Raw genomic sequence first — 15,671 nt, 5'->3', positions numbered from 1 at the left:
TTGAAGAATTAATGTGTAATTTAAATGATTGAAAGCCAGTTCAAAAGACAAAAAATATTTGTTTGGATAGGAGTTTATTTGAGATAATTACTGTAGTATTTTTTGTGATAGGATATATGTGAGATAAAAAGACAATTATATCAATCCAAAATTTTGAGGCTGGGCTTCTTCTCCTGTACTATTATCTTTACTATACTAAAAGTGTCAGTTGGCTTAGCTACAGTGAAAATGGGCCGGTTATAGCGTGATTTGTGTGAGCTTGAGGGGTGGTTTGGTCTTTTGCCATTCAGTGGTGGTGGCTTTGCTGGAAATTTCCTGCTATCCGCGTGGCTTTGTTGTGGGCGGTGAGTTTGTTGCTATCAGCTGTCTGCATGGCTTTGGAACTTCAATGCTGTCCGCGTGGCTTTCTTGTGGCCGGTGAGTTTGCCGCTATGAGCTGTCTGCATGGCCTTCGATTTGCCGCTGTCCGCGCGGTGGCTGTGTTCTTGCTCATTCTTAGCGAAGTAGTTAAATGTAAGTGTTCTGGACAAAGTGCAACAACCGGTGCGCGCAGGCTTTGCAATCTCCATTACTGTGTCTCGTTCGTTTCTTAGCCTGTGCAAAACTAGCTCTCCGATTTTCCTGTGATCGGCAGAGTTTGAAGTGCCAACCTCATCGGTTTTGTTTGTCATATACCCATCTTCTATCCATCTCCTCCGCTGAGGGCAATCTGATTTTGTAGTAAAGATATATACCTATCTTATATTTAATTCCCTCCACCAATCTCGTTCGTTTCTTAGCCTGTGCAACACTAGCTCTGCGATTTTGCTGTGATCGGCAGAGTTGGAAGTGCCAGCCTCATCGGTTTTGTTTGTTATATACCCATCTTATATCCATCTCCTCCGCCGAGGGCAATCTGATTTTGTAGTAAAGATATATACCTATCTTATATTTAATTCCCTCCACCGAGCTCAATTTGATTTTGTTAATTCAATCATTTCTCTGGATCTTATGAGACTTAATGCCCAACCAGTCTCGGTTTTAGGACTCTCCCCTAATCTTCGCTGCTTTGAACTTATATTGTGTTAGATATAACGTATAATTGGTCTGGTATTATTCTGCTTTTGTTGATTGTCGTGCATGTCTGTTCTCCAATCATTGAGGTTTATATAAATTAGAACGTGACCGGTATTTTATATGCTGTACTTCGGCCTATTTCCTTTCAATTCTTATGGAGCCTGCGCATGGGAGTAAGCTTTGTTTGTGGTTAGGTGAATCAAAAGTTATGGTACTACTCTTATTGAAACCTTCTTACTTGTATATAGCTGAGCTTCTTTAATGGGTCGTCCACGGAAATATGCAAGCTTGGAAGAGGCGACTAGAGAGAGGAATGCGAGGAGACATACGGCAGCGTGGCAATGCGAGTGCTAATGACAATTCTGGAGAATGCCGAGGTGTGTGTACTATGATTATTCATATATTAGTTATCTTGGAGTATTTAGCATATATCGCTCTTTCCTCATAATGCTTCTGTTCTGCTGATTTGTTGAGGTTTTCGAAAATTACGATTGGTGTGAGGAATGTTGGACTTTAGATGTATTAACGATGCTAATTCAAAGATTAGTGAAATATTTATTCCTTTAAACAGATACTGCTGCGAGGACAAGACTTTCTGTACCTATCGAGCAACCTTCTAGCGGCCCTTCATTTGTGGAATTGAGCTATAAGGGGACGATTGGTATCAATACTGAAGGAATAAACAATCGAGATGGACATCGCGTTGGATCGACCTGTTTGCATTCAAATGGTAGTTCTATCAGTCATGTAGGTAACAAAAGAACGGGACAAGATTGTGCAAATGATTGCCTGTTATTCTCATGGTAGTTAAATACAAAATAGAGAAGCAACTGATCATTGATTAGTTCTCCTGTTTAGGCTCATTCTTGTAGAGTTTAGATTGTTAACTGGAGTTTTTTTTTTTGGGTGTATTTTGCTGTTAAATGCAGTGGGATTTGATGCTTTTTGTTAAGCGGCACACTAAAAAGCATAAACTTAGAGCATGGACTGGTACATATTTCTTTTGGTACATCAAATTTGTACTTATTGATTTTCTTGAGTTCTTGTTCAACAAAGGCATTGGCTTTGCTGAGTAAGAAGGCTGGCTCTATGATGGAGTACAACTTAAAGGTACTTTCCATCTGCAAGTTACTGCATATTGCTAATTGTATTTCAGCTTTAAAAAAAAAAAACTCTGCAGTTAACCAATGTCCTTGATCTAGATGGTTATGACTGGGCGTAGCTTATCTAATGAGGCTGAAATGAGCCACAAAGCCAAGTCACTGTTTTATGTTCAACCCATATCGCCAATTTCTATTCCTAATCTCAGAGCTTACAACTCTCAACTTCTCACCACCACAGCTGCCTTCTCCTCTTCCTTGCCTTTCAAACTCTCAATTTCTATTCCCAATACCCCCTCTCTTGATCAGGGTTAGTAATTTGCTGAAAAAAGTTTTAATAACAAATTATTTGTTCAGCTAAGGTCATTTATGCTATTTGTTTGACAGGATCAGAATATAGTTTAAGGGACAAGAAGGACAAGAAAACTACTTGTTTATGGGGGTTCCATGATATGTGAAAGTAAGAAAATTTATAAGAAACTTGCTCATCTGGCAGTAATTTATAAGTAGTTCTTGGCTCATGTGGTTTTCCAACTACATGCTTTATAAGTAGGTCCCCAGCTACCTGCTTTATAAGTAGTTCTTGGCTGTAAATCATAGTACTATAATTATTTGTTTTGTCCTTTTTCCCATTGTCTATTTTTGATTTTTTTCCTGAGGCTTGTTTTATTTTAGGAAATTATGCATATGAGAAATGTTTTTATGCAATTAAAATTTGATGGTCAGTTTTTAATGACCACTAAGTGATGATAATGCTATTCTTTGTAACATTTAGAGCTCCTAGAGCTAAATATGTGGACTATAGCCACTCTCACTTGAAAGATTGTTTCCCCACATTTATTAGCACCTATCATGTATTAAATATATAACCATTTTACATTAATCCACTTGCCTTCATTTGATCTTGATTAACATAGACTCAGGGCATCCTCACGCATCGCGTGAGGCTGAAAAAAACTAGTATCATAAAAAGGGTAAGTCGTAGCTGAAACATCTATGGGATTCGGGTCTTATTGTGATTTTAGAGGCCTTGCAGACAAATATATAGCTGAACCGTGAATAATAAGACGGTTAGCTTTCTTATTGAAAGGAATGGACGTTATTGTAAATGTCAACTTAAATACCCTTACGAGTTAGGACTTTCCTTCTCTATCCTTAAGCTTGTGCATTCTTTTTTTTTTTTTTCCGGAAACATTTCAGTTTACTTGTTTGCTTTCCTATTAAAAATTTATACACCAAAACATTTTATACATACATACAAATATGTATATATATATACATGTATATATATATGTCTACATGCACACGCGCTGTCTTGCGGCGCATGTCTAACTGGTTGGCATTGTTATTGTTTATAAACATATAATTTGTAATGGATGAAGCATTTTATCTACAATGAAAACAATTTGCCAAGTTCAAAGAAAGTAAGAAAATAATTCACTCGTTCATCTTCAAATGCGAAAATACTTTATGGAAATTTGATAAAATTAGTCGCTGCGCATGAATTTTGCTTCTTTATTATCTCTTTTTCTGCCATTTTTTTTTTAAAAACACCAAAGAAAAAGGAAGAAGTAAAGGTGGACCGGAAAGGCCCAGAGCAAAGCTTGAGAAGTCAGCAGACATAAACCATTACGTGCACTCCATGAGTTCATCATGTTCCACACATAACCCAACTAAAATTTTGTGAAAATGAATTAAAAGGAAAACGACAATCAACTTATTTGTTCCATTAGTTCATCATTCTTGATTTTTCTTTGGCTTTCTGACAAAGCACACCCCTTTAAGTAACTGCTAAAATCTCTCTCACTCTCTCTCTCTCTCTCTCTCGATACTTGTGGAATATCTTGTATTTGTTTTTCTCTCACTACATAAACAAACTTAAGATTTCTCCCAAATTCTTGGAGCTGAAGCCAATGATTTCTTGCTCTGCTTACTGAAGGTAATAAAACAAGAAACTCTTCCTTGGGACTAACTGGAGTTTTTCTGCTTAATTGTAAAAATTGGTCTGTTGGGATTAACTGATTGGGTGTTTTGTCAGGTGGGTTTGGGCCAATTTTGCTTTCTTGGTTTAGTTTTTTAGAAATGTTTCTTTGCGCTTTTGCTGTCAAGGGTTTATGGCTTTTATTCCAGTTGCTTGATGTTGTATCTAGATGATCCTGTTTCTTGAGTTTTTGGTTTGTTCTCCAGTTGTAAATGTTCTTAAAAAGAAGGGATTTTACGACTAACATACTTAATCGGTTAAATGAATTTTATGAGTGAAATTGGAATGAATATATTCAGTTTCGTTTAATTGGGAGTAAGATGATTAAGAAGTTTATTTTGGTTCATTCATCAAGTCGGGATTATCAAAAGATCCTTGACATTTTCAAAACTAGGTAGATAAAGAAAGAAACAAATTATACAAAGGACAAAGTTCAGTTCTTTTTTGTTTTTGATTTTCAATATGACTTCTCTTTTACTGCATCAGCAAATGCTATGTAGTAGTGTTTGCTCAATTAATCATTTTGGTGAACATTTCAGAGATCTGTTCTGAGCTATGGAAATTATCTCTTGCCACGCTATGCATGGCCAGTATCTAGTAAAATTTAGAGGGTATGCTGTTGGGAAAAGCCCAAGATCAAATCAAGCAAAACTTTGGAATTTCAAGGAGAGAAGATTGATATCTGTAGTCAGTCAATGTAAGCTCAAGGCTCTTAGACATTCTTATTTAGATCAATTAGCCATAAGGAGGCTTGGAAGAGCTCACACTGTTAGGACACTAAGTGCTCTGAAGGGATATGAACATGGTGATCCAAGCGTCTTGAGTGAAAGTTTAAACTCTTATGTACTTGATGGTAAAGAGAATGTTACTGATAGTGACAAGACTGTACCTAAGGTCTTGATTCCTGGTTTGCCTGATGAAAACAAGGGTGATTCTGTTGCTTCAATTACCAGTTGTTCCTGGGAATGGAAGCCCAAACTTAATGTTCACTACAAAACAGCTGGATCCGTGAATGTTGATTTTCCTCCGGTTCTCTTTCTTCCTGGTTTTGGAGTTGGTTCCTTTCATTATGAAAAACAATTGAAGGATCTGGGTCGAGACTTTAGAGCATGGGCAGTCGATTTTCTTGGGCAGGGCTTGTCATTACCACGTGAAGATCCAACTAGACAGACAAAGAATGGTGACAACCTGAAATCAGATGTGGAGAACTTCTTGTGGGGTTTTGGAGATGAGACTGAACCTTGGGCAAAAGAGCTTGTTTATTCTTCTGATTTATGGAGGGACCAAGTCCGTTACTTCATCGAAGAGGTATAATTTGGTTTACTACTTTTTAGCTTTATCAAAGAGTATTTATGAGATTCTCGTGTGTAACATCTTGTGTTTTGGTCCTAGGGTTTGGTCGAGTAGCATATTCAGTTGGTTTTTTATAGTAATGCTCTCTGCTGATTGCTCTATTTATATGTGTCAACACATTGAGAGTATCAAGATTAAACTGATGATGTCTTAAACGCATTTTGTTCAGCTTTATTATAAATGTCTTTCCCTCTGATATGTTATCGAATTGATCTCACATCTGCATCATACTTGTGTTTGGTTAGTTTCAATAAGGTACCTACTGTCATCTGACTAGGTTTTCAACTGGAGTACAGCTTTTTCAAACTTCTATTCATTAAACATTATGTGACGATGAACAAAATTTTGCGTATATTATAGAGGATGGTCCTCTGTCACATTAGCTATTCACTGAGTGTTTATCGTCCTACACCAAGATGGCCTGAAAAGAAGATGATGACAACATTTCTTTGGATGTAGTGAACTGCAAAATCTATCTTCAAGCTGTCCATCCCAAAATATTAATTGATTTACTTTCATTGACCATAAATAGGAATAAGCAGGTATTCAATGGGGTTAAGTAACTAATGTTGGCTCATGGAGAGCATAGATGTTGTATCATATAAAAGAGGGAGTGGGGGACCGAATATCAATAGTATTCCTCAAAAATAATGTTTTTGGCAGAACAATTAGATGAGTTTGAATGGTTTAGTCATTTTTCTTGACAACAGGATCATTTGTAGTTCTTATGGCCAAATCAAGTGAAACTTAATTTCCATATTGATGCTAAAGGAATTCCATTTTGTCATTAGACTGTTACGTAGCATCTTTTTTTATTTTTCTTGTTGCAATTTCATGAGCCAAGTCTTGTCCATGATAAAAGTTGATCAACTGAGAAGTTCTTAGAGTACCATTACGAATTCCTAGCTGCTGAAATAATTATTTCTGCAATTGCAATTTGTATCACTTACACAAAATATTGGGAAGTCTATGCTGGATGGGACCAATTGCTACCTACTATCTTGTTCAGCAATTCCTTATGTAGTGGAAACTTCAGTCATCTCAAGATATTTTGTAGATTTCTGTCACAATCTGCAAGCCTAGGGCACCACAATTTCGTCTTGACATTTCAACCATTGATTACCGTCATACTGCCTTTGATAGTGGTTTGAACAAAATGGTGCTACGCTTAATCCGTAACTATCTAATACTTGATCTTTTTTACGTTTGTCACCAGTTACAGGGCATCTATTTCGTTCTTGTGGTTTTAAAACTTATGATGTACCTGCTACTTGTTACTCTTCATAAATAGTCTTTTAGAAGCTGGGTACAGGGAATATTACAAATGTTAAAATTACTGGATAAACATGCTTGTTTCAAAATAGTTCTGTTACATGGTCAGATAGAGCTTATTTAACTGGAGAATAATCTCAGCTCTGTCAGACCTTTATTAGAAAGAGTGTGGAAACTGAATAAAGCATGACAACAATGCTAGTTTATCAAACTATATGTCAGGACTGCATGAAATTTTATGTGCTTACCAGTAGAGTGGTTGTTCCTGAATTTATTTACTTCTAGTAATATTGCTTTGATTCCCCAAAAATGAGTGGAAATTTTGCACTGGAAAGTGCATGATAGCTAGCCCATAAAAGTTGATGAAATAGCAAAAAGTACCTCTAAAATATTTGACCTACAGATTTAACTTGAAATCTGAATCTGTAAACAACATTTGAACCCTCAGACTTATGTAAGCTAATGGCAGAACCTGTAATTCTCGATATGATATAGATATATAATTCCTGAGGCCTAGACGGAGGTAAGATTCATGGTCTGCTTGGGAATGTAGAGTGTGAACTCACTTTAGACACTCTTAATTTCCTCGCATTTGGTATATGTTTAAATATGTGCACAGAAAATATGATTTTTCTTGAGTACTATATAACTGCTGAAAGATTGTTTTGCAATCAGTTTGTATGCGAGAACTTTTTCTTCACTACATGCCATTCAATAAATATTGTTCTAACTTTGTCCGGCAATCACGGCAATATAGTTTAACAGATTAGTGAGAATCTTAAAAAAGGAATATGTTTTCAATGTATAGAATCACTTTTGGCACTATATTCAAACTTTAAAGTTTATGCTTGCCAGCATCAATATTGTTAACTTTTATACTGCCATTCTATCTTCCAGTCAAATAAGAACTGTACCACACTATGGATTTTTTTTTGTTAGTTTCTCTAGATTTCATTGTTGTTCTATAACTTTATTTTCATGTAAGGGATTATATTCTGCACGCTTTTGAGAATATCTTCTTGATTACAATTATTCAGCGGAGATGTCTTTAGTATTTCCCTGATATGGCTTTAGGATTCCAAGTTACTTTTTGGTGTTAATACTGGAGATTCCCGACCCAATAGGTGATTACATTGTCTCTCTATGCCACAGGTGATTGGAGAACCTGTTTATATTGTTGGGAATTCACTCGGAGGATATATCGCGGTCTACTTTGCAGCATGCTATCCCGAATTGGTGAAAGGTGTAACCTTGCTTAATGCTACTCCTTTTTGGGGATTTCTTCCTAACCCTATGAAATCTCCTAGATGGTCAAGCATGTTTCCTTGGGCTGGCACATTTCCTATTCCTGCCACAATTAAAAGTCTTACGGAAATTGTGTAAGTTCTGTCACTCTTCTGTTAATGTGAATGTTTCAACTTAATATTTTTGAATGCAAGTCCACTAGCCGAAACCCCGTGTCTTAAAAAACTGGAGCCTGTTGATTACTCGTCTACAAGTGTATAGTCAAATTCTTTTGACCAAAAAAAGGAGGGATGAGAATCACACTGTTGCATTAGAAAATTTTTTAGGAAGAGAGAAACTTCTGTTTTCAGTGTAAAACTGCTTTCAATTGGCTGAAACGCTCTAAACTCTACCTAATTTCTCCATTTCCACTGCGGTTTTAGGTGGCAGAAAATGAGTGATCCTGAAAGTATTGCAGAGATACTTAAGCAAGTATATGCAGATCACTCGACAAAAGTTGATAAGGTGTTCTCCAGTATACTGGAGATAACAAAGCATCCAGCGGCTGCTGCATCATTTGCTTCTATTATGTTTGCTCCTCAAGCACAGTTAACGTTCAAGGACTCTTTATCTAGGTAGCCAGATGACAGGAGCAATAAAATGCAAAATAATTGCTTAATCATATTGTTATTTTCACTACACCAAGTTATGGTCTGATGTCCAGCTTGAATTTTGCAGGTGTCAAATGAACAACGTACCTGTCTGTCTCATGTATGGCAAAGAAGATCCTTGGGTAAAGCCTATCTGGGGTTTACAAGTGAAACGCCAACTGCCAGAAGCTCCATATTATGAGATTAGCCCTGCTGGTCACTGCCCTCATGATGAAGTTCCAGAGGTAGGCAACACTGATCAATTAGCAGCGCTAATTTATGACACTAGTTTGTTTGCCTGGTTGCAGGTTACCAACAATCGCTAGTATAGTTGTTTCATGCAAAATTGGTTTCCCATTTAGAATATTGCCTCTGTTTACAGCAGAGGTTCTGTTCTGGCCTATTATCGTCCAAATGTCTCTGTCTGAAATTTATTTTATCACACAGGTGGTGAATTTCTTATTGCGTGGGTGGATCAGAAATGTAGAATCCCAGGGTTCAGCAGCACTGCCTCTGTTTGATAGCGCTGAAAATTTTCAGAATGACTTTGCCAAAGACCTGGAATTTGTTAGAGAAGGTTCAAGAAAATTAGCAAGGGTACAGATCTATGGATCCGAATCATCTTTCTGGAAAAGGATGATCTCTTTAATCAAATCTCAGTTTGACACTTCAAGAAAGTGACTTAACAAAAGATTATCGTCTGTGTAAATGGTGATACACAACCTGACGCATTTCATACTTTTTCTTTTTTTCAACTAGTCCATGTATAGATAAGGTAGCTTGTATTTGTGTGTTTTCTTGAACAGTATATTGTACAAGGAACAGGTAATAGAAGGTTAAAGTGCCCTGAGCTGCTGTTTCAGTTGTTCTCTTAGAACAGCTACCATCTGAGTTTGTAATTTAGAATTAGGGCTAGCTAATTATATTTTCAGCAAAGAGAAACGCGACAGATCCATGTCTTTTCAGAAATTAGGCTTCTGATAATTTTGTTAAATTGCTAATTATAATCTAGGCAACTTTATCAGCCTGATCATTTCAGATTGAATTATTGAGAGGGACTTTAAGCTTTCCCTTGGCACCAGTATTGTTACTTAGTATTTTTGTTGAGTACTTATTTTCTTCTGGCTACAGAGATCTCCTATCCTTGGCATTCTCTTTTCTTCCATATGAACAACTTTGGCATCTATATTACGGCATTGCATTTGATGCAAATAGTTTCCTATATTAGATTTTGACTGGACTTGCTGCAAGATATCCCATTCCTTGCTCAGTAGTTTCTCTAATGTTGAGGACAAACTTGAATGAGCAATGATTGCAAGTTTTTATGCTTCTTGCTTTTCTTTTGGCTTTTATTGTTTCGGTATGGTTACTTCTAGGGGAAATATAAAGAGTAGGAGTGGTGGAACTTTCTTTTAGGCGTTCACCTGATCGCTAGCCCCGCAGGCCAATGATGCCCATATTAAGTGTGGGCTTTGATCCAAGATTTCAGCATCTACCATCACAACTCCTTTTTGCTAAAAATCAGTGGACTGCACCATAACTGAAGTGAGCTATGTATTGTACTGTACCTTTGCAGGCAGCCAGGCATCAACTGATTATTTCACTGCATTCCAATGTCCACAAAAAATGTGGGCATTCTCTACATTTGTTTCTGATGTAAGAACATTTTCAATAGAGCTGATTTTGACACTCCACAGTAAACTCTTGGGGCCAAACCTTTACTTTTCTACTGCTAAAAATGGCTTGATCATGCCTAGATTTGCAGATTACGAATATCACAAATATTATACTGTCACCACCAAAAATTAAAGAAAAAAAAAATTATTTTGGTTTCCTCCATGGTTCTCACAATGTCCATTTCTATTTTTTTTTTCCTTTAAATATGGTCGTTTTATTAACAGTCTTAACTCTTTCTAAAGAAAGTATTAATGTAAGAATTTTGGTGAAACGAAATAATGCTTCTTTCTTGAACTATGCAATAATTCTTTTGCAAGGTAAAATATGTTGTGTTAACTCACTCATTCTAAATTTTATTTGATGTAACTTTTCTCAATAAAATGTTAAGATTTTTTCGTGAAGCAAATAATTTTTTTTTTTTTTTTTGTAAATAAAGCTTGAAGTTTGTTCTGTGTCTTTAAGTAGCCTTGGCATTAAATTCATTAGGCCAAGAATTTTTGCATGAGAAAAAAGAGAAAGTAGCGGATGGACTCAAATGATGATCATGAGCTGGGGCCTCCGGGACAAATTCTTACGATGTCAGTTTCTTTTTTCATTTTTTTTTTGGAGAAATAATGTCATTATTGCCAAACATCTCAAATATTTATCCTTCTAATTCGTACTAATCACCAATGAGGTGCTGGTATTTTCATAGGTAACACTGAAACTTAAAGACGTTAAATTCTTAGATTCAAGTCCTATTATCGTAAATTGTAATATAGTAATAGTAGAATAATTAAGCCCCGTTTGTTGCAATATGTTACAAAAAAAAAACACTTTTGAATACTAAAAGTACTTCTAAAGTATTTAATAATTGGTAACTTAAGAAACTCCGTTTTTATAACTTAAAAGCAGTTTTATTAAAAGCACTTCTATCAGAAGTGCTTTTTTATAAGTCGCGGCAACTCAGAGGGGACGTTAGTAAATTAATGTGAATCCAATCCAATAGCATAGGTACATAACCCCACCATACATTGATGGTACTGATTCACGAAGAAAACAAATTGAGTAGCAATCAAATTTCGGATGTTGAGAGGAGATTGAGCTCCAGAAGGCCATACAGCTAAGGGGAGCCATAAACGTGTAGTCAGAGACAGGCTGTTTGAAGTGTATGGAACATTCTTGAAATTTCACTGTGTCTAAACTGGCAACCAATTTGGCCCCGGTACCCTATACCTATTTTTTCGAAACTGAAATTTCTTGTATTAATTTCTGTTTCTTTAAAAGAACAACAATGAATGCAAGACATAATTAAGATTAAATACAAAATCTTCTAGTCAATGTCTGCATTAATTAAATAGCGGTGCATTTGCTATTCAAGATGTCAATATCTGCGTTTTATGAAATGTAAATTTGGATGATTTGTCAGAGATTATGGGGATCTTCTTTTGCTCCCTTTTGGATCTTGAGTTCACTGAAGGCAATAAAAATGTAACTAATATGAAGAAAATACTTCCTTGCAGGAAAAAAAATTTCTCATGCTTGAGAGAGGGTTACAGTCTAAAGAGTATGAGTTTAAATTTTGTATTGAGGGTATGGGTTGGGTGATTCATGGTGGAGGGGAGGGAGGAGATAGTGTAATCGAGGGGTTCCAAATTTGATCCCTGCCACTTACACTAAAAAATAAGTTTAAATTTTGTAAAATAATTTAAAGGTAATTAATGTACATTTATGTTAAGTCATTAGTTTTGTTAGAATTTTATTTTCTTTTTGTTTTTTTCCAAAGCAAGCACCATTAATGATTTTCCAAACATCCTGCTTAAATTTTGGGTTAAATTCCGCATTTAACCCAAAAACAAAACTAAAGAGACTGTATTGTTATTAGTGGTGCTGTTGTCAATATTATTTTGATATGAATGTGGCCCTGATGTTATTCAAGGATGGTTCTATAAAAGTGCTGAGTACTCCCTTGGGGTTAATTTCACTTTGCACCTTTTAATTATACTCAAATTTTTACTTTGGTTCTGAAATTTCAAGTTGGGATACTTGAGTCCTTGAAGAATAAAATTTCTCTTACTTAAGTCAAATTTGTCCTACTTTAATCCCTAAAGTATAAGATTTGTCACACTTAAGTACAAAATATGTCCCACATTCGAAAGTAAAGTATACAAGATTAGGGTAAATCTTGTATACACTGACAGTGTATACACTAACGGGTTTAGATGCATGACACATACAGAAAATTTGATGTTTAAATTCAAATTTAAATGTTGTGGCATACATTCAACCTCGTCGGTGTATACACTAACAGTGTAGGAAAGATTAATCCAATTGATTATATACTTTAAAGATTAAAGTGAAACAAATTTTATTTACGTAGGATAGATTTTAAAATTTAGGGACTAGAGTGTCTCACTTTGAAATTTGGGAACCAAAGTGAAAATCTAATATAGTTAAAGGGAGTAAAGTAAAATTAGCCCTATTTTCTAGAGTTTATTTTAAGTTATTGTTTTTGGACATGTTTTTTCATCTTGTCAACATGTTAACCTTGATAAATTAGAAACTTTTAACTGTGATGAGGTCAATGTTGGATATATCAAAGGGGAGAAAGAAAGCACATGGTTGTTGGGAGGAAATATGTGTGCTGTAAACCCATATTGCAAGTAAGGGAATACATATTTCAACAGAAGCTGCCATTTGCTAGAGACGCACTATAATTTCTGGGTTTTGTGAGCTCCAAATATCCATCTTTTCCACTTTCTTGATATTTGAAGTTTGAAGTATCATATGTCCGTAGTCTCCACCCAATGATGGTTCTTGGTTAGGTGCCGTGATAGTCCTTCAACACTACAGTTTCTTGGTCATGCCTTGTCATTTTCTTGGCCAACTCTCTAATTTGTAAGCTGTAAAAAATTATTAAATGATCCTTGAACATATACAATCCCTCAAAACATCAACTTCACAAACAAACAAGCACTTAAGATGCCTTAATGGGAAATGCTTACATTTTGTTCAACGTATAAAATATTAACAACTGATGATGATGATACGATGTTTTTAATTTGATCAATTCAAATGTCCAATCTATTTATCATATACAGGTTAATATATGTAAAAAACTTTACTCGGTGGGATAACTCTCTATTTTAGTAGTTGCTTGTGGGATGTTTTTCAAAAAATTTTACCATAGCACCTTTAGTAAAATGAGTTCACAGCTATAGTCATTAGCGGAACCAAAAATTCATGAGAGTTGGGGAGTAATACTAGAAAAGATATACATTAAAAGTATATCTTAACTTGGGGAGAGGGAGAGGGCAAACTCTAATTTTTATAAAGATGTTACTAAAATATATTAATATTTTAACGACATGTAAAGGAATTTTTTTTTGGGATGACAGTTCCCCCCCCCCCCCCCCCCCCCCAAAAAAAAAAAAAAGAATCTGCCAGTGACTATAATTATGGAAGTAACACATTTTCTTTGAAGGGAGAAATTTCGTGCAAGTATAGACTTTGAAGTTAATTTGAAAATTTTTGAGGGGCAAAAAAGTTTTACTCATCGAGGATATCATTGAAAACTTTTAAAAATTGAGGAGAAACAAACCTAAATTTCTAGAACTTGGTGCCGATGGCACCTGCAGCACTAGGCCTGTCCTTGCATGAAAAATAGTGAAAAGATGGTTGGAGAACGAAGAACATTCTAAAAAAAAAACCCCCCTTCTGTCTTCTACATTCGAAGAGTTTTGCAGCCCTGATTCCTGTTAAGTAGTACAAGTAGAACTGCTCCTGGGGCTGACCTTTTATTAGGAGTATATGCTTGAGTAAAGCAGAAGGATAAATCCAAGCAAATTGTTCTAAGAGCTTCAATTACATGAGGGTCCTATCTATACATAGTGGATGGTAGAAAAGATGATTTGAAGAATATACACCAAAAGGACAGAAACCAGTTCAACCAGATATGTACAAACATTTTGTCTTATAGACAGAAGCAGAAAAAGTTTTGGCAAAAGTAAGAAAAGAACCTATCATATTGTGTATAAGATCAAAAATTCCAAGTGACCCCTGTGCCTGCCAAAAAAAGACAACAATGATGTTGAGTTTTCCTTGTCGACCATTTCTCACAAGATTCCATCTAACTCTGGATCAAAAACTTGCTGTACAGAAAATCAAATTCTGTTTCATCATAGAATCTTTGTGTCACCGCACTTTGGTTAATAAAGTTTTCTAATTATAGGATTAAGTGTTTACCTATAACAGCTAAAGATTGAAAGACTGGCAACTATGATAAATGGTAGTATGAGATTATTATTGAAAGAGTCATGGTTATTATACCTATGTCAGGTTTGAAACTAAACAAAAAAGAGTATATTAATCTGACATGACAAACAAGAAGATTTGTTCAACAACTGAAAAACATGTTTTGGAAGATTGTGTCAAATTCTCACTTCACCAAGTAACCAAACGTGTCAAAAATTCATCCCAATTCGCCAAATGGAAGTACTTGAAGCAAAGGAAGCTTTCTACACGCTTCAATATCAAATTATAATACAACTCCCCAATGACATGGTTATCAATTCCTGAATTAAGTGACAGAAGGGACCATATGATAGGCCGTCCAACTAAAAGACCAAGGACTTTTTCTTTTCTTTTCTTTTTTTATCCAGTTTTCAGATAATACCAAAAGAAAAAGACTTTTACTGAGGCTTAGGGGCTGTTTAACTTTTTTTTTTTTTGTATGGACCAAAACTCGATAGTGAGGTTTATATCTCATCTTAGTAGTAATCTTGGCGTTACAGAAACTTTTGTTTAGGATAAGAAATGGAATGAACCCAAAATCGTTTTATGAGGGAACTGAGTAACATGATTGAAGAAAATCAGTGACATTATTCCAATGTCGTATCTGCGGAAGAAGGGCGAAGAGAATACATGGTCGAAGGAAGTTTTTGAGAGTTGTAAAAGATGAATACAAGAAATATGGCCAACAAAAGTCACTGGTAATTTCTGCAGATACAGCCAAGTGCTTCAAAAAAGTTCATCAATTTAGGCAAATAAAAGAATGCAAGAACAAATACATATTCAATCAAAAACAAACTGAAAGTACCTTATACAAATCCCTGTGATATAAATAAGGAATGAATGACAAAAGAAAAGTTAACTATTGTTAACCACCCAATGGTATAGTATCAGATAAATAGAACTCTACACTACAAACCAGCAAGGTTTTCTTGACGAAGCTACCATTTTTGAATACAGATTTCTAGCCTAGGATGCCTGAATTGTCTCTTTGCTCCGCCTTAAATGAGGGCATTGAGCTACAGAAGAATAAAACCAAAGCAGAGTTTGAATCAAGATAAAGTAATGTCTATCGACTTTGTACAGCAA

General features: G+C 35.5%; 1 protein-coding gene across 14 annotated transcripts; it reads left to right on the top strand.

Moving 5' to 3' along the window:
- Positions 1–366: 366 nt before the first annotated feature.
- LOC113732398 (pheophytinase, chloroplastic-like) lies at positions 367–9,605 on the top strand. Of its 14 annotated transcripts, none has more exons than XM_072080348.1 (9): positions 520–1,433; positions 1,628–1,803; positions 2,113–2,166; positions 2,544–2,616; positions 4,677–5,445; positions 7,915–8,141; positions 8,430–8,621; positions 8,725–8,881; positions 9,084–9,605. In XM_072080348.1, the coding sequence occupies exons 5-9, from the start codon at positions 4,693–4,695 to the stop codon at positions 9,315–9,317; spliced, it is 1,563 nt and encodes a 520-aa protein (XP_071936449.1). In that variant the 5' UTR covers positions 520–1,433; positions 1,628–1,803; positions 2,113–2,166; positions 2,544–2,616; positions 4,677–4,692; the 3' UTR covers positions 9,318–9,605. The 14 variants fall into 14 exon arrangements, with proteins under 14 accessions (XP_071936446.1, XP_071936449.1, XP_071936444.1 ...); XM_072080343.1 differs by having other exon boundaries at positions 1,628–1,807; positions 1,986–2,166; XM_072080345.1 differs by lacking the exon at positions 2,544–2,616 and adding an exon at positions 367–513 and having other exon boundaries at positions 1,305–1,433; positions 1,628–2,166.
- The last annotated feature ends 6,066 nt before the right edge of the window (positions 9,606–15,671 follow it).

The sequence above is a fragment of the Coffea arabica genome, chromosome 2e (genome assembly GCF_036785885.1).
Source record: "Coffea arabica cultivar ET-39 chromosome 2e, Coffea Arabica ET-39 HiFi, whole genome shotgun sequence".
Classification (NCBI taxonomy): domain Eukaryota; kingdom Viridiplantae; phylum Streptophyta; class Magnoliopsida; order Gentianales; family Rubiaceae; genus Coffea; species Coffea arabica.
The sequence above is the reverse complement of the archived record's forward strand: the minus strand, read 5'-3'. Positions and strand labels throughout refer to the sequence as shown.